Source organism: Palaemon carinicauda, chromosome 1 (assembly GCF_036898095.1).
Source record: "Palaemon carinicauda isolate YSFRI2023 chromosome 1, ASM3689809v2, whole genome shotgun sequence".
Lineage (NCBI taxonomy): Eukaryota > Metazoa > Arthropoda > Malacostraca > Decapoda > Palaemonidae > Palaemon > Palaemon carinicauda.
The window spans coordinates 85,155,665-85,182,766 of NC_090725.1; the positions used below are offsets into that span (position 1 = coordinate 85,155,665).

The 27,102-nt window shown below is 38.2% G+C and overlaps 1 protein-coding gene across 2 annotated transcripts in view; it reads left to right on the forward strand.

Moving 5' to 3' along the window:
- LOC137649483 (uncharacterized) overlaps nt 1-27,102 on the forward strand; it is a 742,412-nt gene that overhangs the window by 70,587 nt on the left and 644,723 nt on the right. For both annotated transcript variants that reach the window (XM_068382470.1, XM_068382476.1), the window contains exons 7-9: nt 12,551-12,732; nt 25,264-25,735; nt 25,847-26,082. In XM_068382470.1, coding sequence (XP_068238571.1) covers nt 12,551-12,732; nt 25,264-25,735; nt 25,847-25,920 — 728 coding nt within the window. In that variant the 3' untranslated portion in view covers nt 25,921-26,082. The remainder of the gene's footprint in view (nt 1-12,550; nt 12,733-25,263; nt 25,736-25,846; nt 26,083-27,102) is intronic.

Genomic DNA, 27,102 nt, shown 5'->3' on the forward strand with positions numbered 1-27,102 from the left:
CTGAGAGTGTTGCCAAGTGGTGATCCTATACTTACTATACGAGTAAAGTAACATCACGAGACTGACGGCTTGTAAAAGGCAATTAAAGTCATGAACGGAATATACAGTTGAAGGCGGTACCGAGTAGATCGTGGTGAACGGTTTATCACGTGGGTGACGCTTAACAGGTTAAAAAAACATTTTATATAGTTCGGTATTTTCTCTATCCATCCTCTCCCAGAAAACCTTCAAATGTGAATTATCGGAATGTGTGCAGATCTTGGCAGTGCGATAACTAGTTAGCGACTGAGAATAAAAAAAATAAAAAGCCCGATTGACGAATGACGATGCTGATGAAGAGGATATCGAATACCGATTTTTCCCTAATTGATTTTTTCTACGTTCTGTCTAATCCAATGTACAGTACATTCTTATGTAAAGGGCGAACCCCAACATTTCTTGATGCTGCTACACTTTAATTATAGATATTTTACCACCTATTTATAATCTTTATTTATAATAACATCTTTAGTAAAAGCTCTTCAATATCACTTTCAGGAGTAAATGCGTTTATGATCGACGATGAAACGTAAAAAAAAAAACGTTTTCCTTTTAAGAAGGCGTTTTTTTAAGAAAAAAAAAAACAACACGAAACAAAATTGCTCATATTTCATATATTTTGATTTTCTAAGGATAAATAAAACATTAATTATTACATAGTACCTGGTAAGATATCTTTTGCCGCAAAAGTTAACCTATAGACAGATGTTAAAATTGGTTAGCGAGTTCGTTATGATCGGCGATGGAACGTACTAAACAAAGTAATGGGTTTGGTTGTGGTGACATGTTTGGCAGTAGCATGATATAAAATAGTCTTTATTTTGATGGTTTTTAATTTAAAGTTTAATGAATAAGGATTTTTCACCATAATCACAACGTAAGTATAAAAATTAATTAGTACAAATATGGAATATTATACATATAGGTGTTGGACAGTTAGGCTAGGCCTAGCGACAAGTTCACACAACAGATGGGCAAACCTTAACATTTTTCATCCAAAACTAGTCTTAAAATGTTTGAACAGAAATCTTTCTCTCACATTCCCCCCCCCCCCTTCTCAGACATCGGGGGAACCATCACCCCCCCCCAATACAATTAAGAAAACAATAGATTTCCTACGCTTCGCTTCGCGGTGCTTGACTCGCGGATTTAGAATGCTCCTCGCAAATACATGAAAATTAATTTTTAAAAACTATCGATCGCGTAATTGAGGAATCGCGTAATTAGAACACGTGTAATTCGGGACCCTACTGTATATATATATATATATATATATATATATATATATATATATATGTATATATATATATATATATATATATATATATATATATATATATATATATATATATATCTATCTCTATCTATATATATCTATATATCTATATATATCTATATATCTATATATATCTATATATCTATACACATACACATACACATACATACATACATACATACATACATACTGTAGGGTCCCGAATTACACGTGTTCTAATTACGCGATTCCTCAATTACGCGATCGGTAGTTTTTAAAAATTAAATTTCCTGTATCTGCGAGGAGCATTCAAAATCCGCGAGTCAAGCACCGCGAAGCGTAGGAAATCTATTGTTTTCTTAATTGTATTGGGGGGGGGGGGGTGATGGTTCCCCGATGTCTGAGAAGGGGGGGGGGGAGAATGTGAGAGAAAGATTTCTGTTCAAACATTTTAAGACTAGTTTTGGATGAAAAATTTTAAGGTTTGCCCATCTGTTGTGTGAACTTGTCGCTAGGCTAGCCTAACTGTCCAACACCTATATGTGTAATATTCCATATTTGTACTAATTAATTTTTATACTTACGTTGTGATTATGGTGAAAAATCCTTATTCATTAAACTTTAAATTAAAAACCATCAAAATCAACAGTGCCGTTTGAAATATTGAAAAGTTTCCAAAAAAAAAAAAAATCAACAGAACAGCATCGTCATGGGAACACCTTTGTTGCTTTAGTTTGCAAGACTACCGCTATCATCCAGTTGTAGTGCGTTGTGCTCCGTTTCATCTAAATTGTTTGAAATTCTTTTATATAGTACTTTTGAAACCAAAAATTAAATTAAATAAAGACTATTTTATATCATGCTACTGCCAAACATGTCACTACAACCAAACCCATTACTTTGTTTAGTACGTTCCATCGCCGATCATAACGAACTCGCTAACCAATTTTAACATCTGTCTATAGGTTAACTTTTGCGGCAAAAGATATCTTACCAGGTACTATGTAATAATAATGTTATAATTAATGTAGTTTTATTTATCCTTAGAAAATCAAAATAAATGAAATATGAGCAATTTTGTTTCGTGTTTTTTTTTCCTAAAAAAACGCCTCCTTAAAAGGAAAACGTTTTTTTTTACGTTTCATCGTCGATCATAAACGCATTTACTCCTGAAAGTGATATTGAAGAGCTTTTACTAAAGATGTTATTATAAATAAAGATTATAAATAGGTGGTAAAATATCTATAATTAAAGTGTAGCAGCATCAAGAAATGTTGGGGTTCGCCCTTTACATAAGAATGTACTGTACATTGGATTAGACAGAACGTAGAAAAAATCAATTAGGGAAAAATCGGTATTCGATATCCTCTTCATCAGCATCGTCATTCGTCAATCGGGCTTTTTATTTTTTTTATTCTCAGTCGCTAACTAGTTATCGCACTGCCAAGATCTGCACACATTCCGATAATTCACATTTGAAGGTTTTCTGGGAGAGGATGGATAGAGAAAATACCGAACTATATAAACTGTTTTTTTAACCTGTTAAGCGTCACCCACGTGATAAACTGTTCACCACGATCTACTCGGTACCACCTTCAACTGTATATTCCGTTCATGACTTTAATTGCCTTTTACAAGCCGTCAGTCTCGTGATATTACGTTTACTCGTATAGTAAGTATAGGATCACCACTTGGCAACACTCAGCATATGGGGACTGTGAATAGAAACTTATATGATGTCTGGCAACTATTTTTCTGAAGGTAGCTTGATGTTAGAAAATTGGTTTCCTATCAGTGCGCTCGGGCGTTCATGCATAAGTGGTGACTTGTTGTTCCTTTTGTAATGAACGGTCTAAAGAGGAAGGTTATTTCTTTAGATGAAATAAATGATATTCTTGTTGAGGAATTTGATAATGATAACCTGTTTGATAAAGAGAGCACTAGTTCTGAATCCTCCAGTGATGAGTATATTGAAGAAACAAAGTTTTCTTTCGATGCCGAAAGCGAAAATGACTTCTCATTACCGAATGACTGGACAACGAAATTTCACAAAACTATAAAGGGAAAGGAAACGCCGAGAGAGAGAGAGAGAGAGAGAGAGAGAGAGAGAGAGAGAGAGAGAGAGAGAGAGAGAGAGAGAGAGAGAGAGAGAATAAAGTGGATAAATAATGTACAAATGTATGACGAACATATTTGAAAACTATACAGGAAACGATATGAAGAGAGAGAGAGAGAGAGAGAGGGGAGAGACTTATCCCTTTCCTTTTGTTGCTTATCCAGGCGTAAAATTTACGATTGAAGATGAAAAGAACCCATTAGAATATTCAGTATTATGTAGCCATTTGAAATGAAATAATAGTAGTATTAATTGTTTTTTTTACTCAACCTTTTAATTAATATCCCTACTTTTAACTATAATTACGAATTATAAGCATAAAGAAATGATATTAACTTTGAAAAATTAACATTAGTGAAATGACCGCTCAGGGCAAAAAGAGCGTGACGGTACGTTAGTGGCAACCTGGTCCAGGGGGGACGCTTAGATGTTTTCTGGCAGAAAATTACGGTAGATTATCGTACAGCAGCCTAGTGCACACTTGCGCCTAGTGGCCGTGTTTACGTGTGGGTGTGTCATCATGGATATACAGTACTATACTGTAATTTTTAACTATTGCTAGATACTGTATCAAACCTTGAAAACCCTTTTTTGTTTTTTGTATCTATAGGAAATAATTCTACATCATTCGGGAAATACTGAAAACAGTAAGCTATGCATAGTACAGTAGTAAATACTACAGTCATAGAAAATTATCAAAACTTTAACAACTTTTTATTGTTTTATTTATCCATAAAAGAAATTTTGTACAGTATTTTATAAAAAAATCTATAAGAAGGATTTCTTACAGTATTGTTAAGATAAAAGCTACAGTATATATATATATATATATATATATATATATATATATATATATATATATATATATATATATATATATATATATATGTTTTATATATATATAATATATACATACATACACACATACATACACACACACAGTGTATATACAGTATATATATAGCTAGAAAGCTAGAAATGGAGTGAAAAAAAATTGACGGGTAGGTTGCTGTTTGCCGCCATGATGTGTTTCGAAATATACGAATTTCCAATTACACGAGGCCTTTCATCGACTAAATTCTCGCATAATTCGGGACCCTACTGTATATATATATATATATATATATATATATATATATATATATATATATATGTGTATGTATGTATGTATGTATATTTTATTTGTTAATTTATTTATTTATTTATTTTTATTTTTGTTATTTAATTGGGATTGTTCATTATTAATGCCTGCTTAGATGAATTGGAGAAGGGATCATGGTTGGGAGTTATTTACATTCAAAGCTATATGGGAGAGTATTGGATGATCTCAGCCATCCCGAAGATGGTTTGGACCTTTTTGGCGTAACCCCTATCAAGGGTTGAGTTATTAGAATCTGGGTGGATCCAATCCTTGAGGTGGGACTCTTGGCTTCTGGCCGGAAGCCCATCATTACAGATAGGGGGAGGATGATTCCATATTTTCTTGGTCTCAGTCTTAACAGGTTGGTTTAGCTTACACCTGTGCATCTATACCTGTTTTGGCCCTATCCTTCGGGTAGGGTATGGAATGGACAATCTGGGAAGTATTCTCTCATTGTGCCAATAGTGGAGAATGCAAATTTCCTTTCCAACGTATAAAACTTTCTTAAAATTCTCAAGCAGGTAAACCAACAAAACAACCAACAAAAACCAAAAATGAGAATCCCACCCTTAACTATGGACCCTTCAAACATTGACTCCCCATCCCCTGGATATGCTGACTCCTCCCCGGCTTTGTTGACGACCTCTGCTAATTTTATAAAGGAAAATTCTGTTGATGACCTCGGAACTGGAAAGGACCATTCTACTGATATTCCAAAATCGAGTAATTTGGGTAACACAAGGAAACTTTGAATCCTTCATGTTACCCAAATTCCAATAGAGACAAACTATGATAATCTATATAAAGCATTTGAGTGCTATGGATGTATTAAAGAAGTAAGGATGAAACTTGATGATGAAAAATGGGATTCATGGATATCTTACTGGCTATGATGAAGCATTTAAAGCAATAAGTAACATGAATAATATTAAAATTAATAAATTGAATGTCATCGCTACTCTCTGCGATAAGGTACTAAAGGATTTGGATGTATATAGGCTTACCGACTGGTAGGAAAAAGACACTGATTTAGTTATGCCTTCCTAGAGAAAGCCAAATCCACCAATGTAGCTTGTAGCTGACACAAAGGGGGTTACAAGGAATTATTTCAGGATATGCAAATTAATTCAGAAAAAAAGTAGGAACTAGTGCACCAAGAGATATATCTCGTAGGAAAAAATAGTCATCTTATCCACTCCAAATCAAGAACACAATCTGTAATACTGTCCAACCTAAAAACAACTAATGATATTAAATTAGATGTCAAATCCCACCTAAATTTTAGCTACGGAAGGGGAGTAGTTTTTAACAGAGATATGTATAAATTTACAGAGCAGGAGATACTGGCCATGTGCCCTTTAAATGTATGGAAAGTACGCAAAGTCCTAGGTACATTAATGATTATCCTTACTTTCCAGGATGCTGATATACCTTTCCATAGTATTATTAAAAATGAAGGGATTAAAGTACGACCATTCAAGCAGAACCCACTGCAATGTTTTAATTGTTTTAAATTTGGACACCCGTCTGAAGTTTGCAAAAATTAAAAAATGTTTGAGATTTGCTCCAAATCTTACCATGGAGAATGTGCACTTGAGGCCATGTGTTTAAATTGCAACTCAAATCATAAATCCACAGACAAGAGCTGCGAGCTGTATAAGTTGGAAGAAGCTGCCCTCAACAAATCTAATTTAGAACATATAAGTGGGGAACATACCAAAAGACTATTAAATAAATCAAATACCTATGCTAAGGCATTAAAATTAAACCCACCTAGTACTGCCAATAGTTCTAGAAAAAGAAATATACCATCTGATAAAATGCTGAATGACAAGGTAAGCATATTACCTCCTGAGGCTTTGCCACGGTGTATTAACACTAAGGCATTGCCCATCTCTGTACAGCCTTCGTCCCCCATTACAAAAAATAGTATAAACCTCTCTCTGGCCATGTCCTTGCCTGATTTGATGGAGGTTCCACTTTAAACCAACTTGCGTGAGGCACCTGCAATGGGAAAGGTGCAAAACTCTAGAATCTCACCATCAATTTATCGTAAAAGAGAGAGACCTCCATCTCTGTCACCCCCCTCCATTAGAAACATTAGTTATGACATCGAATAGATATGATGTTTTGTCTGTTGATGTTTCTAATGAAATGGAAGATAACTTGAATGAGACAAAAATTCAAGTTGAGGTCCACCATCGTCCTCAACAATTATATCCAAAGGACACAAAGAAAAAGACAAATGTAAAACCCAACGTATCAAGACCATCCTTAAAGTAACCTTCAGGGAATAATGTTAGACTAAAAACTGCTAATGAGAAGACCTCATCCAAGATGTCTTCCAGAAACAATCCATAGTTTTCTCCTCCATTTTGCATTGGAATTGTCAGGGTTTAAGGCCCAAATATGAAGAACTTAAGCTCCTAGTTCATGAAAATTCCCCTATAATTGTATGTCTACAGGAAAGCAAGCTTCATGCTAACACTCCTTGTCCTCGAGAATATGTTAGCTATAGAGCACCATATAATCAACAAGCAGGGAACCATGGAGGAAGTCTCATGTACGTTTGTCGAGATGTTCCCCAAATACCTTTGTCTATTCGTACACCCCTGCAGGCAGTGGTTGTACAAATTGGTATTGGGAGAAAATATACAATATGCTCTCTGTACTTAGCTCCAAATGTTAACATTTTGTATGATAATTTAGTAGAGGTTATTCAACACCTCCCTCAACCTTTTCTCTTACTGGAAGATATGAATGGTAGACATCCTTTATGGGGTGTTGTTTTAGCAAACACAAGAGGCAATATTATATCATTAATTGTGGAAAATGAGTATGTCGAGTTCCTTGATACAGGAGAGCCCACACACTTTCGTGTCCAGACAGGTACATTGTCATGCATTTACTTATCAATTGCAAGCTCTAACTGCCTTCTTGGTTTTGATTGGAGGACATTAGATGATTGGCATATTAGTGATCATGCACCAATCATTATAAACACCAACAATGGTCCATCTTTACAGAGATTGCCACGATAGAATCTTGACAAGGCGGACTGGGGTAGATTTCGTGAGCCAAGCAAAATTGAAGGGAATGCAGAACAGTTTGAAAATATTGATGATGCTATAGACATACTGAATAGAACCCTTCTTACAGCCAAAGTTAATAAAATTCCCAAAACAAGAGGGTTATTCAAACAATGACCAGTCCCCTGATGGTCTTCAGAACTAACTGCCCTGCACAGAGACACTAGAAGGTCTAACTCGATTGCGCAGATGCCGTACTGAGGAGAATTTAATTATACACAAGAAATGTAGAGCACAGTTCCGTCATGCCATGAAAGAAGCTAGGCGCCAATCTTTGGTGTCTTTTGTTTCCTCCATTAACAGTAGAACACCTTCATCTTCTGTATTGAATAAAGTAAAAAAGATAGCAGGCAAATTCACCCCCAACCCACCACCAGTGTTAAAGGTGAAGGATCAGTATGTGACAGGAGCAACTGAGGTTAGTAATGCCCTGGCTGATCATTTTTCAAATGTATCATGCAAGTGTGAAGCAGCTCCTGGTCATCAGTATAGGAGCCACCTAATCCAATTAAAAATTTTAGATTTTATACACCATGCTGGTATCAGATTGTCCACAGGAGCCTTTAAAACTTCGCCTATCGCAAGTCTCCTTGTTAACGCTGGAGAGTTACTTTTAGATCTTAACCAGATGTCTTCTATTGTTTGGTATTGGTTTAGGTTGCAAACACTCCCTGAATCTTTAGCTTGTCAGACTGTAAACCATGTAAGGCATTATAGATATTTTGAGTTTCATCCAAAATCAGACAGCCCAGATATAGGTAGAAATAAAGTGCTCCCATGTAGGATATCATCAACCCCTCCATGGGAATTACCGGATATATCTTTTTGTAAATATTTTATTGGTATGAAAAAGAACATGACTGACTTAAAAGCCAGGTTGCTCTTTATGGAATATGTTGAAGAACACAGGGAATCAACTTTTATATATACTGATGGCTCCAAATCTGATGCTGTCATTGGATTTGGAGTATATAGTAGTACTTTTAATTGTAGAGGTGCACTTCCTCTAGCATCTTCTTTATTTATTGCCAAACTATATGGCATACTAACTGCTATTGAGAAAATAGCGTTAAAAGACAAGGGAAATTTTATTATGTCTAGCAATGCAAGAATTGTCCTACTATCTTTAGAAGGTTTTAATTCCAATAATCTTTTAGTTTTAGATATTTTTTGAGTGGCTTTTAATTATAGTCATGAAATGTATAGTAGTTCGATTTTGCTGGGTTCCAGCACATAGGTGTGTCTGGAAATGAGAAAGCGGATTCGCTGGCAAAGAATGCTGCAGCTGAGTTGCTACCAAGAAGGTACCCCATTCCCAGTAATGATTTTTTACCTACAATTAAGAATTTTATTTATGATAATTGGCAACAGAATTGGGATACTTTACTTGAAAATAAGGTGAGAAAAATAAGCAATGTTATATCCCCTTGGAGGTATAACAGGATGCCCCAAAAGTGGGAGACTACTCTTTGTCATCTCTGCATTAGTCACACTCAAATGACACGAGTTTTTGGTGGCTGGTCAACATCAACCATATTGCGATGACTGTTTGGCACCATTAACAGTGAGGAATTTGTTAACCAAATGCCTCGCATATAGTAGTGAGAGAAATAGATATCTGTTTGAGGCTCGAGGTGAGGATGGCAGGTTTATCCTTGCCAAAATTCATGGGCATGATGTGTCCTACCATGCTAGTAATATTTTTAGCTTTATTCCAGAAGCAGATCTTTTGAAAGATATTTAACTTTTAAAATGACATCTTTGCTTTTATGGTTTTAATTGAATATTCTTTTATTTTTTATTTATAATAAATGATATCGGCATCAATGACCTTAGTTGTCAGGATGATAGAAAACCTCAGATCAATGAAACAATCTCTTAAAATATTGCCCCTTGTCAATCTCTTTTGTCTACCTCATTTTATCCTGTTTCAAATGAAAAAACTAATACATATTCTCAGGCACAGTCAGTAGCTCATTTATTCTCATTTTTCCCATCATTCCCATACTTCTTCCTAATGTTTTTATGACTTTGGTATGTGAACGTCTCGAAATTTGAACAAATTGGTTTTCAGCCAAAAAGTTCAAATGAAAAATGTCCATGTTCTTGAACAAATATTCGGTACTCGACTAGTGTGAGACAAAGCCCGTGAAGCCGAGTGCCATCAGTTCCGTGTTGGCCGTTGTTGTGGACAAACGTAAATTTACGCTTTGCTCCTTTGTCATGTTCCACTGTGCTATATCTTTGTTTTGGATCCTTTTTATATCTATTTTGATTCATTAGCACTTAAGCATTGGTCCAAAGAAGAATAAAAGTGAAAGTAGTCAAGTAAGAAGGAAAACAGTGCAAACAACTATTGAAATGAAAAAGAAAATCATTCCCAAGCAAGAAAATGGAATGCATGTTTCGTATCTTGCTCTCAATATTGACTATTTTAAAGAATAAAGAAATAATAAAGGGAGCTAATGTTGCTAAAGGAGAGACTACTTTGACAAAGCAAAGACCTCAGATACTTGAAGTAGTGGAGAAGTTATTACTAATTTTTATAAATGACAAACAGTTATGAGGTGATAGCATTAGTGAGAAAAGGTGCTAGAAATCTGTGAAGATTTAGTGAAGAAAACCCCTGGTACAAGTATTACCAGGGATTTTGTATTCAAGGCTAGTAGGGGGTGGTTTGAAAAGTTTAAGAACAGAAGTGGTTTACACTACGTAGTAAGGCATGGAGAGGCAGCGAGTTGAGATAAGGAAGCAGTCTTAAATTTTTGCCAAGTTTGGTAAACTTATAACTGAAGAAGGTTATACGCTTCAACAGGTGTTCAACGCCAACGAAACTTGGTTGTTTTGGAAAAAAATGTTGCAGAGAACCTTTATTACAAAAGAAGAAAAACCATTACCAGTGTACAAGCCAATGAAAGATAGGCTTACACACTTTTCTGCTGTGCTGTAATTCAAGTGGAGATTTTAAGGTTAAGCCGTTGTTAGTTTATCATGCCGACAACCCAAGGGTGTTAAAAAAAAAACACCCGTCATATAGTGTGCTAATTCAAAGGCCTGGGTGACCCATCAATTTTTTACTGTGTGAGTGCATGAAGTTTTTGCACTGAGTGTTAAAGCCTATTTGCAAGAAAAAACTTACCACTAAAATGCCTTCTCTTGTTAGATAATGCTCCTGCTCACCTTCCAGGCTTGGATGAGGATTTAGTTGATGAGTTGGACTTTATTCAAGTTAAATGTATAACGCCTAACACAACTCTTTTGCTATTACCCACAGATCTGTAGGTTATTTCTAATTTTAAGAAATTATATACTAAAGTCTTGTTTTGGAAGTGTTTTAAAGTCACAAATGATACTCAGCTAATTTTGAAAGAATTTTGAAAAAATCATTTTCATATTCTTAATTGCGTTAACCTTATTGATAATGCGTGGAACCAAGTGACCTACTACACTAAGCATAGAAGAAACTCTGGCCTGATTATGTACCAGAGCGAGATTTTGAAGGCTTTAGTCACAAAATTGTGAATGACGTTTTCTTGGGACAAAGCATGAGTTTGGAGGTTGACGATGATGATATTGATGAGCTATTGGAAGACCACAGTACCAAGCTTACTATAGAAGGGTTGGAATACCTTCAAAATGAACAACAAAAGATTTTGGCTGATGGTATGTCTTCTGGGGAGGAGGAAGTGAAGGAGGGTATCCCAAGTTCAATTATTAAAGAAATGTTTGAAAAGGGGGGAAAGTTCAAGCTTTTGTTGAAAAAAGCCACCCTGATACAGTAATAACCAATAAGACTGTAAACCTTCTCAATGATCAGATTTTAATTAAAAGAAAAACCCTGAACATCAATTACCAAAGGTTTTTATGGAAGGGGATTCCCTTTCCCGGCAAAACAGGTATCTCCTCCCTTCTTCCCCACACTGCCATCCACTTACGCCGTCATATCCAAAAAGGTAAGTTTTTTATGTTAAAATGACTTCCAATGTTTTCAGTCTTATTGAGATTTGTATATGCATTATTGTATTTAATGTTTGTTTTAAAATTACATAACTGCATCACTTTTTTATGTTATGTCATGCTACTAGCAAATTATTCACTTCTACATTATTTGTAATGGGAAATAATGATTCGGTATTCGAACGAATTGGTTTTTGGAGTAAATTATTATCAAATACCGAGGTATTACTGTACATACATGGATAAAGATTCACCCACATTCATATGTGCCTCATCAAACTTATTTCTACGCCTATACTTGACACTTCCTCTCATACACTTTGCTTTTTCAATTATTGAATTTTTCACACTTTCATACTCGACATCCCATACACTCGTTGTTATCCCTTACATAGTCATATTATTGTATTAGATAAAATCTAATACATACAGGATATTGATGAAGAACAAACCCTTTGGGTTAGTTATATGGGCTAAGAAAGATGAATTAGTGTTTTGAGTAAGCTGTTCATTAATAATGACAATGCCATTTTTGTTTCACTATAATATATGTCCAGTAAAATAATAGCTATGCTTTTTAATTTAGATAAAGATTCAAGTACCATGGAACACTGATTTGATATGTAGCTGCCTTGGGAACAAAAAAGTTATCTCAAAAGTATGAGTGTCTGATGAACAGACAGTGATGCTACAAGAACTGATGAGATTATTAAAGTAATTTTGTTAGTAGAATGTCAGTTTTACGGAGGGTAAGGATAATTCTTAAATTCAAGAGATTAATTTCTCTTTTTTGAAGCTATTTGAACATGAGATGGTTCAAACACTTCCTAATCTCGTGTTATTAACCATTGTAGAGGATTTGTAGAGTGTAAATATTTGTAGAAGGTTTAAAGAATATTTCATGTTAATAAGTTCTAAATGAATAAATTGTTCTTGTATTCTTTTATTTCTAGATATGGTCATGACTCAGGAATTTTATCATTACTTTGTCTCCCTTCTATCCATAATGAAAATGAAGTCATCGCAGACTGCACGGCACTTAACTAGTGTGTGGGAGACAATAATTGCTGAACGACTAGGTAGACCATCTATTCCAGATGAATATCGTAAAATAATTACTCTCTCCAAGCAAACTGTAAGTAGATTATAAATAGAATATGGATATATGTCAGTCATTTGTATTCCAAATGCAAAGTGAAATACATTATGCTTTCTCAGATTACTGAAAGGAATTAGACAATTGCAAAGTGTATTCTCTAGTATGTACAGTAAATGCAGTAGTTGGAAATATGCGCAATATGTTATAACAAGAAAATGTACTGTAGTAGCTTATGTGTAAATCACACAACAAGGAGTTTTGACAAAGGACTTTGTGATTTTCAAAGACTTTCCTATGAAAAGGCCAGAATAGGGAATCTAATATGACAAATGCCAAAGAAATATTTTCTCCCCTGCTTTAGGGCCAGTGTATCAACGTGAAAAGCACGGACTCAGTGTGTATAAGAAGAGCCGAGTTCAGGCACTATTGAACTATATATAGCACCTCCAATACTGAAAACAGTGTACTATGGGTGACATCATTACTATGTCAACACCGCATAAACGGAAGAACCAACGCTAACGCTACAGCTGGGGACCATTCTACCTATGCATAAAATTGCACCCTGTCACCAAGTAGAACTCCATTGTCCTGGACGATCCCGTGCTCAATGCTAGGAAGGAGGGAGGGTCTTTGATACCATACAGGAGCTCTCCAAAGATATGTTTTTCATTCGTCAAAATTCGTTTTTTTTGGGCGGTTAATGTGCTGCGTGATCTTCAAGGACTAGCACTAGATCATTTAATTGAGTCGACTCGTGCACCATAGAGGACCACCGTTAAATACCAAGCAATAACATGCAACAACTACACATTTGTATAGGTGAGAGGAAAAATTAACAAGTCTGACTCTCGCTTCATAAGCAGCTTTATTTGAAGGAGATTAGCACTCACAACGATTTTGACCCAGCTGTGACTCCTAACTGTCCTAAATGTAAGTCTTCTCCGAAAAAGGGAGCAGCCAGCTTTTCTCCAAGGAAGACCACTTCTTATACAGATTTTTCAGATAGACCTCACCAGGAATTACAGACCTGGTCATATCGTCCTAGTGCGAGTACCTTGTAAGCTCTGCACTTACAAATTCGTAAAAAAGTCCCATGCTCGCTTTCAGGTACAAGCAAGTGTGCTTTTTATACCCATCAGTATGGGAACAAGCTACAAATACAGTATTCGCGTGCCTACTGAATGCCTCAGCATTGTCACTCATCAAGTAGACACACCAGATGGAAGTGGTGCCATTCCATCTCGCTTGCAAGGTTCTTTCTAGAATTTAGGGTAGTTGCAATATTCCTGACTTCCTGCTCTCTAACTGGGATGGTTCTTCCATATTCTCACTGGATCAACATGTCTGAAAGACCAGTATACTATATGTTCTTGGATGATAATGTACCTTCCTTACCCTTTCAGCACAGGAGAGAATCTTTGGAGCTCTGCAAGAAGGACCTGAGTTCTCTAAGAATTATCACTGTGTCCTCACAAGACAGCGAAGAGTGTCATCCTACACCCTGTTTGTAAAGATGAGATGGAGAAGCCCTTGAAATTGGAGTTATGCTTGGTTACATTCTGGTTCTTGGGCACAAACTATGATTTAAGAGAGAGGAAGGTATTCCTCCATTTGAGAATGACCTGTAACATATGAAAAGGGATAAAGGTAGGAGTCTTGTATGGCAGACAACCTCGGCTGCCCACTACCAATGGGAGTTTGGCCACAGGTCCCTGTATAACATTATCCTTCGGCCTGCGGTAGCTACTGAACAAGTCACGAGTCAAACCTAGCTCCCTCACGGGACAAGAAACATCTAGTCCAAGATAGCGGTTGCAGCTTAAGTAAAGGACAGGTAGAATGTTCTTCCATGACTGCCTACCAATTTCCTGGTAAGGACCTAGCCTAACACCTGCGACATCTTCAGGCTCGGGCAGGACTTCCGCCCTACTAAGGATGAGTTTCCTGGTAGACGATGGTTTGTATTCATGTAGGACCAAATCACAAATTTTAATGATATGTATGTATTTTTCCTAACTTCTTTATCCAAATCTGAGTTCTTCAAGTTGCACTGTCTGCCTTAACCATATTGCAAGTCCTAGGTTAAAGTTTAGATAAGGGTTGTTCCACCTGTTGGGTAGGCCACCTGCCACCCACCATCAATTATATTTACCTCGTCTAAAGTTTAAACAGCCATTCCTTTGTCGCTGAAGTCATACTCTTATTCAAGGATTCAGATTTGTATAGTTAGGAAAAATACAAATTATTTTTAAAAGTTTATAATTTTGCCCTCAGTACAAGAGACATAGCAGGTATTTTTCAGTATAATATCCTCTGAAGGAATTGATTTGTTGAGGAACTTGGAAGGTTCTGTCTGGTAGGGTGCTTACAGATTTAGCCTCTTGTGCAAGCGATTAATTTAAAGATTCTGCTTCAAAATAGGGCCTATCCTTTCAGTATCACTTGTTCTAAAAGTTATTGCCATACATCAATTTCAGGTAGTATGCTCACTGGTATAACACCAATCTGTCCTCTTCAGTGCCACTGGATCTTTTTGTAACCTCACTTCCTAGACCATAACAAGCCCAGATTGATTGCACTTGATGTGAATTCTGCCATTGCTCTTCCTTCTTCACATCTGTTATTGGTGGCTCTAGATGGCTTGGAAATTTAAGCAAAATCCAGTTCTTGGATCAGAATGAGTTGTGTTTATAGGTTAGATTGAAGGAAGGTCAAATCCCATAGAAATAATTTGGAATTTAGAGCAGTATTTTTTTTTGCTATCTATTACAGGCCACATATTTGTGATTTGATAGTTCATCTCTATGGTGGAATTTGTTTTTGTGAAGTCTCTCCTTTGTTTTAGTTTTGGAGGTGACCAAAATAAAATATAACGTAATACCCAGGTATGTTTCAGGCAACCCATGTTAGGGGGGTGAGTCATCCTTCGAGCTGAAATATACTATACTTTATTCACCAATAGTTGCTTTGCCAGGGAACCATCTCCTTAGTAGACGTCTCTATGACTCTAAGCTGGAGATTTTACAAGCCACACATTGTTAGCTATGAGGGGCTCCTGTTGGTTTTGGTAGATAAATGATCCCAACCTCCTGACCTGGGTATTTTGATCTGCTTGAATTGCTTCTGAGCTACAGGATCCTGTACTGAAAGACCAATGACTCTTCTCATGGGGTTTGCTGAAGACATGTAGGGTAAGGTCCTACTAATGGTGAAATCTCAGCCCAGACAGGTTTTTAAGAAGAATTAACAAAGATTCTAACTTTTTCTGATGTTAGGAGATTTCCTGCGACAGTTGCTCCTAGATATAAATCTTTAAGAGTAAAACTTAATTTCTTGTGTAAGCTAGGAAAGTCTACTATAATGGATGTGCCACAATTTAGGAGGATGTTATAATTGTAACCACTAAAGTCTCACTGTATATATCACTGAGTTTGAGACCCATACCAACTTTGGGCTATGGTGCTCTGGATTAAATTACTTTGAGGAATTAGGCACTGTTCATGTCTTTCTTCTCTCTGGCTATGAAAATTTGTTGTTAATATTATGTTTAATCGGGGAGACAATCCAATTTAATTTCCTGTCTTTTTGAAAGGAGATCTTGTTTGAATTTGAACATCCCAGCTATCTATGGAGGTTATGGACAGCACACTCTTTCTTGGCCACGAAATTGATATCAGATGACTTTGTCTTCATATTAAATTCTTAAACCTTGTGGATGTGTTAAGCCAATTTAAAAGGATTGCTTATTTTTAGTCTCACCACCTTCATGTTTATTTCAAGATAATAGCACTTGTATGAGATCCTCATGTAGAGAAAGTAATTTTTATTATTTGTTTAATATTTACACCATAGATCTTTAGAGCCCCTGTAAAAGTATTTGTCTAAATAGTTTAAAGATCTGATTTCTGGATAAATATGATATTTTAATTATAAAATAAATTTTTGAATATACTTACCCGGTGAATATATAATAGCTGAGCCTCCGGCGGCTCGACAGAAAAACACACAAAAACTCGCGAGCGATCGCTATGAAGGTTGCGGGTGTGCCCACTAGCGCCAACTATCGGCCAGATACCGCATATACATGTAAACAGACCCAATTTTTCTCATCCCGCTGGGTCTCTATCGGGGAGGAAGGGGGGGGCCTTTAATTTATGTATTCACCGGGTAAGTATATTCAAAAATTTATTTTATAATTAAAATATCATTTTTAAATATTTAACTTAGCCGGTGAATATATAATAGCTGATTCACACCCATGGTGGTGGGTAGAGACCAGAGTTAATTAAGTTTACAGCGTATATGCTTAGAGTTTTTGACAGTTATAATATAACAAAACCCAAATATATAGGTACCTGGTAAGGAAGTTGACTTAGACGATTACTCTGCCTTGTAAGTCTGTCTTCCTCACGAAGCCCAGCGATCCTCTTAGGATGCTGAAAGACTCCCAGGAGCTGAAGTATCAAGGGCTGCAACCCATACAAACAGGACCTCATCAAACCCCTAATCTGGGCGCTCTCAAGAAATGACTTTGACCACCCGCCAAATCAACCAGGATGCGAAAGGCTTCTTAGCCTTCCGTACAACCCAAAAAACAATATTAAAAACATTTCAAGAGACAGATTAACAAGGATATTGGAATTAGGGTAATGTAGTGGTAGAACCCTCACCCACTACTGCACTCGCTGTAACGAATGGACCCAGTGTGTAGCAGTCCTTGTAAAGAGTCTGGACATCTTTTAAGTAAAATGACGCGAACACTGACTTGCTTCTCCAAAAAGTCGCGTCCATAATACTTTGCAGAGATCTATTTTGCTTGAAGGCCACGGAGGTTGCTATAGCTCTAACTTCGTGCGTCTTAACCTTAAGCAAACATCGGTCTTTCTCATTCAAGTGAGAATGAGCTTCTCGTATTAAAAATCTGATAAAATATGACAAAGCATTCTTTGACATAGGCAATGATGGTTTCTTAACTGAGCACCATAATACGAGCTAAATAGAACTTAAGAGCTCTAACAGGACATAATACTCTTTCCAGTTCGTTGCCTACGATCTCTGATAAGCAAGCAATATCAAAAGATTTAGGCCAAGGACGAGAAGGCAGTTCATTTTTGGCCAGGAAACCAAGTTGAAGTGAACAAGTGGCTTTTTCTGTAGAAAAGTCAATGTTCTTACTGAAGGCATGAAGTTCACTGACCCTTTTAGCCGAAGCCAAGCACACTAGGAAAAGTGTCTTGAGGGTGAGATCCTTCAGGGAGGCTGAATGTAATGGCTCAAACCTGTCTGACATGAGGAACCTTAGGACCAAGTCTAAGTTCCATCCAGGAGTTGCCAAACTACGTTCCTTAGAGGTCTCGAAAGACTTAAGGAGATCTTGGAGATCTTTATTGTTGGAAAGATCTAAGCCTCTATGTCGAAAGACCGAAGCCAACATGCTCCTGTAGCCCTTAATCGTGGGAGCTGAGAGGGAGCGAACCTTTTTCAGATGTAAAAGAAAATCTGCGATTTGGGCTACAGAGGTACTGGACGAGGACACAGATGCTGACTTGCACCAGTCTCGAAAGACTTCCCACTTCGACTGGTATACTCTAATGGTAGAAGCTCTCCTCGCTCTTGCAATCGCACTGGCTGCCTCCTTCGAAAAGCCTCGAGCTCTTGAGAGTCTTTCGATAGTCTGAAGGCAGTCAGACGAAGAGCGGGGAGGCTTTGATGGACATTCTTTACGTGGGGCTGACGTAACAGATCTACCCTTAGAGGAAGACTTCTTGGAAAGTCTACCAGCCATCGAAGTACCTCGGTGAACCACTCTCTCGCGGGCCAGAGGGGAGCAACCAACGACAACCTTGTCCCTTCGTGAGAGGCGAACTTCTGCAGTACCTTGTTGACTATCTTGAATGGTGGGAATGCATATAAGTCCAGAAGAGACCAATCCAGTAGAAACGCGTCTATGTGGATTGCTTCTGTATCTAGGACTAGAGAGCAATAGATTGGTAACCTTTTGGTCAACGAGGAGGCAAAGAGGTCTATGGTGGGTTGACCCCAAGTAGCCCAAAGACTCTTGCCCACGTCATTGTGGAGGGTCCATTCCGTGGGTATCACCTGACCCCTCCGACTGAGACAGTCTGCCAAGACGTTCAAGTCCCCCTGGATGAATCTCGTCAACAGGGAGATGCCTCGATTTCTTGACCATATGAGAAGGTCCCTTGCGATCTCGAGCAGCGTGAAGGAGTGTGTGCCTCCTTGCTTGGAGATGTACGCCAAAGCTGTGGTGTTGTCTGAGTTGACCTCTACCACTTAGTTTCGAAGAAAGCTTTCGAATTTCATCAAGGCCAAGTGGACTGCTAATAACTCCTTGCCGTTGATGTGCATGCTCTTCTGACTTGAGGTCCACAGACCCGAGCATTCCCGACCGTCCAGGGTCGAACCCCAACCCAAATCCGACGCGTCTGAGAACAACACGTGGTTTGGGTTCTTGACTGCTAGGGATAGTCCCTCTCTCAGACTGATATTGCTGTCCCACCATTTCAGGCATGCCTTTACTGGTTCGGAGACTGGGAATGATACCGTCTCTAACGTCTTGTCCTAGTTCCAGTGAGAGGCTAGATGGAACTGGAGAGGCAGAAGGTGTAGTCTCCCTAGCGAGACAAACTGCTCCAGGGATGAGAGAGTCCCTACGAGACTGTTCCAACTCCTGACTGAACAAACGTTCTCTTTTCAGCATTAGTTGGACTTCGAGCAGGGCTTGTTCTATTCGGGTGGCAGACGGAAAAGCCCGAAAAAAAACTGGACTGCGAATCTCCATCCCCAAATATAGAATAATCTGGGATGGTATCAGTTGGGACTTTTAGGTTGACCAAAAGTCCCAATTCCCTGGCCAGACTCAACGTCCAATGTAGATCCTGCAGACAGCGAAGACTGGACGATGCTCTGAGAAGCCAGTCGTCCAAGTACAGGGAGGCTCGGATCCCCGATAGATGGAGGGATTTTGCCACATTCCTCATGAGCCTCGTAAACACGAGAGGAGCAGGACTGAGGCCAAAGCACAGGGCTCGAAACTGGTACCCCACATTCCTGTAAACAAACCTCAGAAACGGTTGGGAATCCGGGTGTATAGGAATGTGGAAGTATACCTCCTGAAGGTCGAGAGAGACCATCCAGTCGCCTTCCATTAATGCTGTCAAGACAGCCTGGTAGACTTCATCGTGAAGTTTGTCTTGACAATGAACACATTGAGCGCACTTGCCTCTTACGTACTCCTGCAGTGAACATGGCTGCCAGATCATTGGAGCCATCCCTGAGGGACTTGTTCCTGCAGAGAACGTGGCTGTCAGATATTGGAGCCATCCCTGAAAGCCTTGTTTATGCATGACATAATTGTACAGCAAAACTTCAAACGCTCGAAAAAAACTCCTAACAGGAGATGGTCTAGCTCTGAAGTCGACCATAAAATCTTGGAGCGTCTCATGGCCAGGCGCCAGGGAGAGTCTATGAGGTTTGAGAAGTCTATCTGGGCAGAGGCAGGAACTCCCAAGCCGAGAACTTCTCCTGTGTCATATCAGACTCTCGCTCTAAAAGCCAGCTTAAAAGTAGGGAAAGCAAAGGCTGTCTCCCCCAAACTCCTCCTGGTGATTAACCAGTCGCCTAGCAAACGTAAAGCTCTCTTAGAAGAGCGAGAGAGCACTAGCCTAGAAAACAACGGCTTCGAAGTAGCTAGGCCTAGTGTAAACTCTGACGTTTAGGCGAACGAGGAGCAGCAGTTACAAAAAGATACGGACAAAGATCCTTAAAAAACTCCTAACAGGAGATGGTCTAGCTCTGAAGTCGACCATAAAATCTTGGAGCGTCTCATGGCCAGGCGCCAGGGAGAGTCTATGAGGTTTGAGAAGTCTATCTGGGCAGAGGCAGGAACTCCCAAGCCGAGAACTTCTCCTGTGTCATATCAGACTCTCGCTCTAAAAGCCAGCTTAAAAGTAGGGAAAGCAAAGGCTGTCTCCCCCAAACTCCTCCTGGTGATTAACCAGTCGCCTAGCAAACGTAAAGCTCTCTTAGAAGAGCGAGAGAGCACTAGCCTAGAAAACAACGGCTTCGAAGTAGCTAGGCCTAGTGTAAACTCTGACGTTTAGGCGAACGAGGAGCAGCAGTTACAAAAAGATACGGACAAAGATCCTTAAAAATCAGCATGATTTATTTAAAGTCTATAGAGGCCTGAGCAGCTTTAGGCTCCTCTCCGTCTGACGGAGTCCTCAAGGGAATATCAGCAGGAGGGGGATCAGCAACTTCCTCATCTGAAGGAACCTTGTCCGACAATTGCCGAGTCTCAAGGAAGGGAGAGACCTGCCGTGGTGGCAATGCTTGATAAGCAGAGTCCACACGCAAAGGAGCAACAGTAGCAGTCAAGGACGCTATGTCATGTAACTGCTTAAAGGACTGACCAGCAACAACAACAGGTGCGGGAGGACGTTCGACGTCAACTCGAGACTGCCTTGACTGCTTAGACTGAGCAGTCAAAACAACTCTTGACTGCGGTGCTTGACGCTCAACGTCAAAACAAGTCAACTATGCTGGTTGGTGAACGTCCTGAACGTCAACAAGAGCAAGTGGCAGCGGCTGAACGTCCACAAGCGGCTGAGAGTCAACACGGGACTGCATCGAGTGAGGCTCTACAAAACACGATTGACGTGACTTTGTAACGTCAATGTCAACAGGACGAGCAAAGGCTCGTTTTGGCAGCTGACGGCCAGGATCTCGATCAGCTAAGCTGCGAGGATCATCGTGAACCTGCTCAACAGAATAGTCCTCCATAAGAGAGGCAAGCTTATTCTGCATGTCTTGCCGTACAACCCATTTAGGATCAACGGGAATGGTTGCGGTAAGAGACGAGGGTAACGTCTGTGACTGCAAAACCTTGCCTACAATAAGACTCTCGGAGCCTGTGTTACGCTTTTGTTTAGGCGGCGAGCAGTCTTCCGATGACTGCATAGGGTCAGAGCTGTCCTAATGGCTACAACCAGGACGCTGGACCTGTCCTGAAAGGACTGACTTTCGCTTAAAGGGCCTCGAAACCTTGCTCCACGGTTTCTTACGCGAAAAGCCTTCGGATGACGAGGAGAAAATCGTCTCGCTCGTCTTATGGTAGGGGCGGTCTTGATGAGACACGCCTGAAACCATAGAGGGAACGTCTGTTCGCTGATCAAGGCCTCTCGAACCCATAAGTCGTACGACATTACTTCTCCCCTGGGCTTGGGAGCATGCAAGAGGTCTCGGACTAGGCGAACGACAGGCACGAACAGACGAACCCTCGGTCGCAACACTGATAACACTTTGCGCAATTATCACTTTATCACTACGATTTTCTGTTTTGCACTTACTTCACTGAAATCGAATTTTTCAACAATTCACATTAGGTATGAATAAAACTGATTTCTACCTGAAGCACGCAATTCTACCCTCATCAAAAGGTTATAATTGCGAAATAAGTCGTATAATGTAAGCACATTAATACAAGCAAAAAACAGTAAACATATATTAAGATAAAAAGATCAGTGGCTGGGAAGGAGACCAAACACTAGTTCATTTAAAACTACGTTTTCAATCTCTCACCGTACAGTGCCTTGGGACGAGAATAAAAACTAAAAACGTTTTATCCTTTCTCCCCGTACAGAGACTAGGGACGAGAGTAAAAAACTGACTCGAGAACAACGTTACTCGCTTGGGACGAGAATAAAGATCGGAACGCTCTCTCTCTCTCTCTCTCTCTCTCTCTCTCTCTCTCTCTCTCTCTCTCTCTCTCTCTCTCTCTCTCTCTCTCTCTCTCTCTCTTTTGATTTCGCACCGAAGAGAAAAGCCCACTTACCTTTCGTCAATAAACAGGTTATTTGACCAAAGGAAAAAACTGAAAGGTTTTTCAATTAACAAGTTCCTTTAAAAAAGAATTTAAAACATTTTAAGTTTGAAAGAAGAATGAACAAAACGTCAGAATCGATTTACTCTTTCTGCAAAGTGAAACCGTGATTCTCTCTATCGTAACGATAGAGCGCAAACTGCGTAGCATAAATAAACTAAACGTTAGTTCATCTTTGAAACAGTACGAAGACTATTCAAAGAAAATCTTTCATAAAATATCTACTAAAAAATATTCATTTAATAAGTTTTAAATCATTTGCTCTGTAAAAGTTATTTACGATTGAAAGGGCTCAACGTTGTTCAACTTCGGTTTCCAAGTTAGGACCGCCTACTCTCGGATTAGGGGAGGAATAGGTAAGGTCGCATATAAACAAATCATTAAAATTTATCTTGATGTTTATTATAAATGGAAAGCTAATCGAAGAGGCCTAATAAAGGCAGTTGAGATATAAAATATATAGAGGAAAATCTACAATTAATAACAACAATTTATAACGTGATAAGATAATTGCTAAAAGCCTAAAACACACTTCCGTACTAAGGGAAGGGTCGGCCATTTAAAAGTCAAAGAAAGTCCAAAAAACAATCCAAAGTCATCAACAATTAAATCTATCCAAAAACGAGTTCAAGGTTTAAGTTGAAGATAAAACACCTGCACTGCGAAAGCTCAAACCAAAAGGAAGTACTTCACCAAGACTGTTGAAAAACTCCAGGTTAACAGCGAGTAATGGTACGTCTTGTCGATCAGACCGACAGAGAAAAATTGGGTCTGTTTACATGTATATGCGGTATCTGGCCGATAGTTGGCGCTAGTGGGCACACCCGCAATCTTCATAGCGATCGCTCGCGAGTTTTTGTGTGTTTTTCTGTCGAGCCGCCGGAGGCTCAGCTATTATATATTCACCGGCTAAGTTAAATATTTAAAACTTATTAATTATGGGCATTAAAGCATAATCAAGTGTCTTAATTGGTGAACCAACCTTGCTTGTTATAGCACCATGGTATCAGTGAGTTCTAGCTCCAAGTAATCATCAGACTTGTTTGTTGTCTAAATTATGATTTAATAACAACTTGATTTGTAAGTTAAGTCATAAGTAGTTAAGCCGTAATCACCAAAAAGAGAAACAGATTTCAATCTAAAGATTGCCCCAAAAAGTCGTAAATACCCCCTTTCTATTATCTTTATGTATCTTAGCAATGATTGTAAGTAGACAGTAAGAAAATTGTTGTTATGACTTTCACTAATCTATATGATTTCATTCTCATGACATACTTCATAATATGGCATACAGTATTAATTTCTAACTATATACTTTGGTTCTTACTAAAAGCAGTGGATGTATGTTGCTCTGTGCAATTTATTTATATATTTGGTTTTTCTGTGTACACATGCTGTCTTTGTTATTGTAGTTTTGGGATGAGCTTCATTATTACTGAATACAGAAAAATTAAATTAAATATTGACTTTTACTTTTTCTTGTAAGATAAATGTTAATCTTATTTCGTGCTTACACATACCGTACTTCATGGTCATGCCAGCTGTGTGATATCATCAATAGCTTTCATTCAGTGTGTCCTTAATTCCATATCACGTTAGATGTGATAGATTTTAACATGGTTTGTTGGTCCACACTGTTATACATCCTGAGATATCAGCAGCCCTTCTTCGTTCAAGTGTGACCTGGAGGAGCAATCCTCCAGTTCACTTGATTGAAGAGTGGCTTAGACATTGCTTTTAGGTACTTACTTGTCCTTTGCCTGTAGTATTCATTAGCTAAGTTTTTAAATCATCATGAATTCTAATTAGTTTACTTTTAATAATCACAAATCAAGGAGCTTTATTAAACTGCATTGTTCTTAAAACTGTTAACTGTCCTTAACAATAATGTTTGATATCATTACTTTACACCACCCAAAGCTAGGAAAGTTCTGTAAAAGTCTCTCTGTGCTCATACAAAGATAAAACAGCCTTAGAAAGCATAAATGAAGTCAAGAAAACTTGTGCACCATTCTTAACTTTTATTTTTGCTGATATCCTTAAAGACATTTGCATTACACAAGTGCAGTTTTAGAAATTCAAATGTTTCTGGATACATGTGGGTTTTCTTTGAGCTTCTGTTTAAGTTTCCTGGCCACATGTTCATTTGATTTCAAAACTCAATCCATAAAGATTAAGAGCAGCTATATCACCATCCCCCTTAAGTTTCAAAATAAAAGGATCTTGCATTTTGTGAGTGCAGGCAAAATATTGAAACCCTACAATTTTCAATATGAATCTCTGTTTTAATTAGAGTAATCCTCTTCCATACCCTCCCAATTATTCTAACCACATATTTTCCTTGTAGCAATTACATATTTTTGCATTCAAGTGTCAGCACTATTCAGTACTGACCTAAGTGAAAGGCTCGAGGTTATTTTGTTTTATGAATACTGTAATTTTAAACTAGCACATGACATACTATTTATTCATTATGTTATGAGAGTATTTACCTAACCAGTTTAGCTTGCATATTTGCATATTAGAGAAATGTAAAGTAGAATGTTTGTATAAAATGTTTCTGTTAGTGACAGAATTTTTTTCCATCCATGCTTTTCATTACTAGAAATACAGCATCTGTTCATGATATTTACTCAACTAAACTATTTACATATAATCTCCAGGTAAAATCTTTATGGTCTAGTATAGAAGAAGAAGTAGGGAACAAAGGAGGTGCAAGGCTCATGAAAGGTCCACGAAGAAAAAAGAAGCCACAACCACCACCTGCAGTTCCTACTATGCCTCCTCCACCCAACATTACTGGCATGAATCCTCAAGCTTCCATTGGTGTAGGTAGTTGTGGTGTAGCTACAGTACAAGTAAATCAGCCAGGAATGCAACACCATTGTATGAAGCGCATCAATCACATGCCACCTAAGGTAGCTCCTCCAGCAAAACCACCTATGATGGGCCCTCCTCCTCACAATCACATTCAGCAACCACCACCCCAAATTCCTGTAAATCATCCTCATTGGCTGAGTCAGGGTCCTCAATATCCACACAACATGGCACATTATCCTATGGCACCACCTCCGGCTGCAGAGTATTATCCAATGCCAGGTCATTTTATGGCGCAGTACACTCCAGCAACCATGGGTACTTCTCCTTAAGTTGTACATTATTTTGAATAAAGGATTTTTATAGATAATGTCTATTCTTCCAAGTATCCATACGTATATAACATTTATTTATCACATCCATTTTCAGGTCTTGTCTTTCTTGGATTGTGGTATTTGGCAAGAAGATATCCCTTCAAATTTGACAGATGGAGAATGTCTTAAGATTATTTACTTCAAACTAATATCAAAAAATAGATTTTGGTACACTCACTGGTGAAAGGCCCAGTTAAATCATCATCAGAAGTGTTTTTTGCCATGCGGTACTACATGGATGACTTGAATGTTATAGTTCCTTTGATGACTGTACAGTATCTCTTTGGCCATGTAAGTTTCATTTTATCATTTTAGTCTAGCTTTTGACATATTTGTTTGCAATCTCTGATGGGAGATGACCTTACTTTTTGTTCATGATAGTGGGTTTATATTTTTAGGGTGTGATTCCTTTTAGATGCCTTTTAAAAATATTTCTACAAGTCAAATTTTACTTTTAACACCTCATATGTCATTTTAACCAAGAGTCAAGTTATTTGCTAGAAAAGAAAAGTCTTGACATATTCTCTCAGTAAGTATATACAAAGGGAAATAGCTCTCATACTAGGTTTATTACAGTACAAGTATTTTTAAGTTACTTAATATTTGAAACTTGGATGTGTTTCAGGTACTATTTAGAATGTTTAAAACCAAAAGGGAAAAAATAGGTGATAGTGTTCTCATAGATTGAGATACGCTATTTATATTATTTCTATGAATCTCCCCTGATGTTCATGTTGCTTCTACTTCACAAACCTGGTTTAATTGACATTTACTGTAAAATTTTAATTGTTCCGACGTAGATACAAACCCTCTGCTATTTATAGGGTATACTTTCGGCGTAGCTTAAAGACAAGCCATGATAATTTTAGTAAGGGATAACTACCCCATCCGCTAGTTAGCGGGTGGGGGTTGGGGTAGATTGGCTACCCCGCTCACTCACACCTCTCGGCTGAGTAACCACTTTTACTTTATGGCTCGGTAGAGGACGGACATGCTGCCTTTCTCTCCCGCAAAGACTTGCCTTGATTGTTTTTCTGTCATTTTTTTTTCTCTTGTGTGTTTTCATGTATCTTACTTATACTACATATGCGTGCATATATGTATAAATCGAAACATACGTTTATGTTGTTAGGTTCTTGTAACTTTAATTACTGTTGACAACATATCTGACTGCCTCCGCCGTAAGGGAGTTGTCATTGCTGCCCTACCCTGCGCTGATGGTTGACAGGTTCTCAACACTGACGTGTGTTTGTTTCATTACTGAATTAAAGTGTATAACAGTTCAGCTCCCTTTCGAGGAATTATCTTATA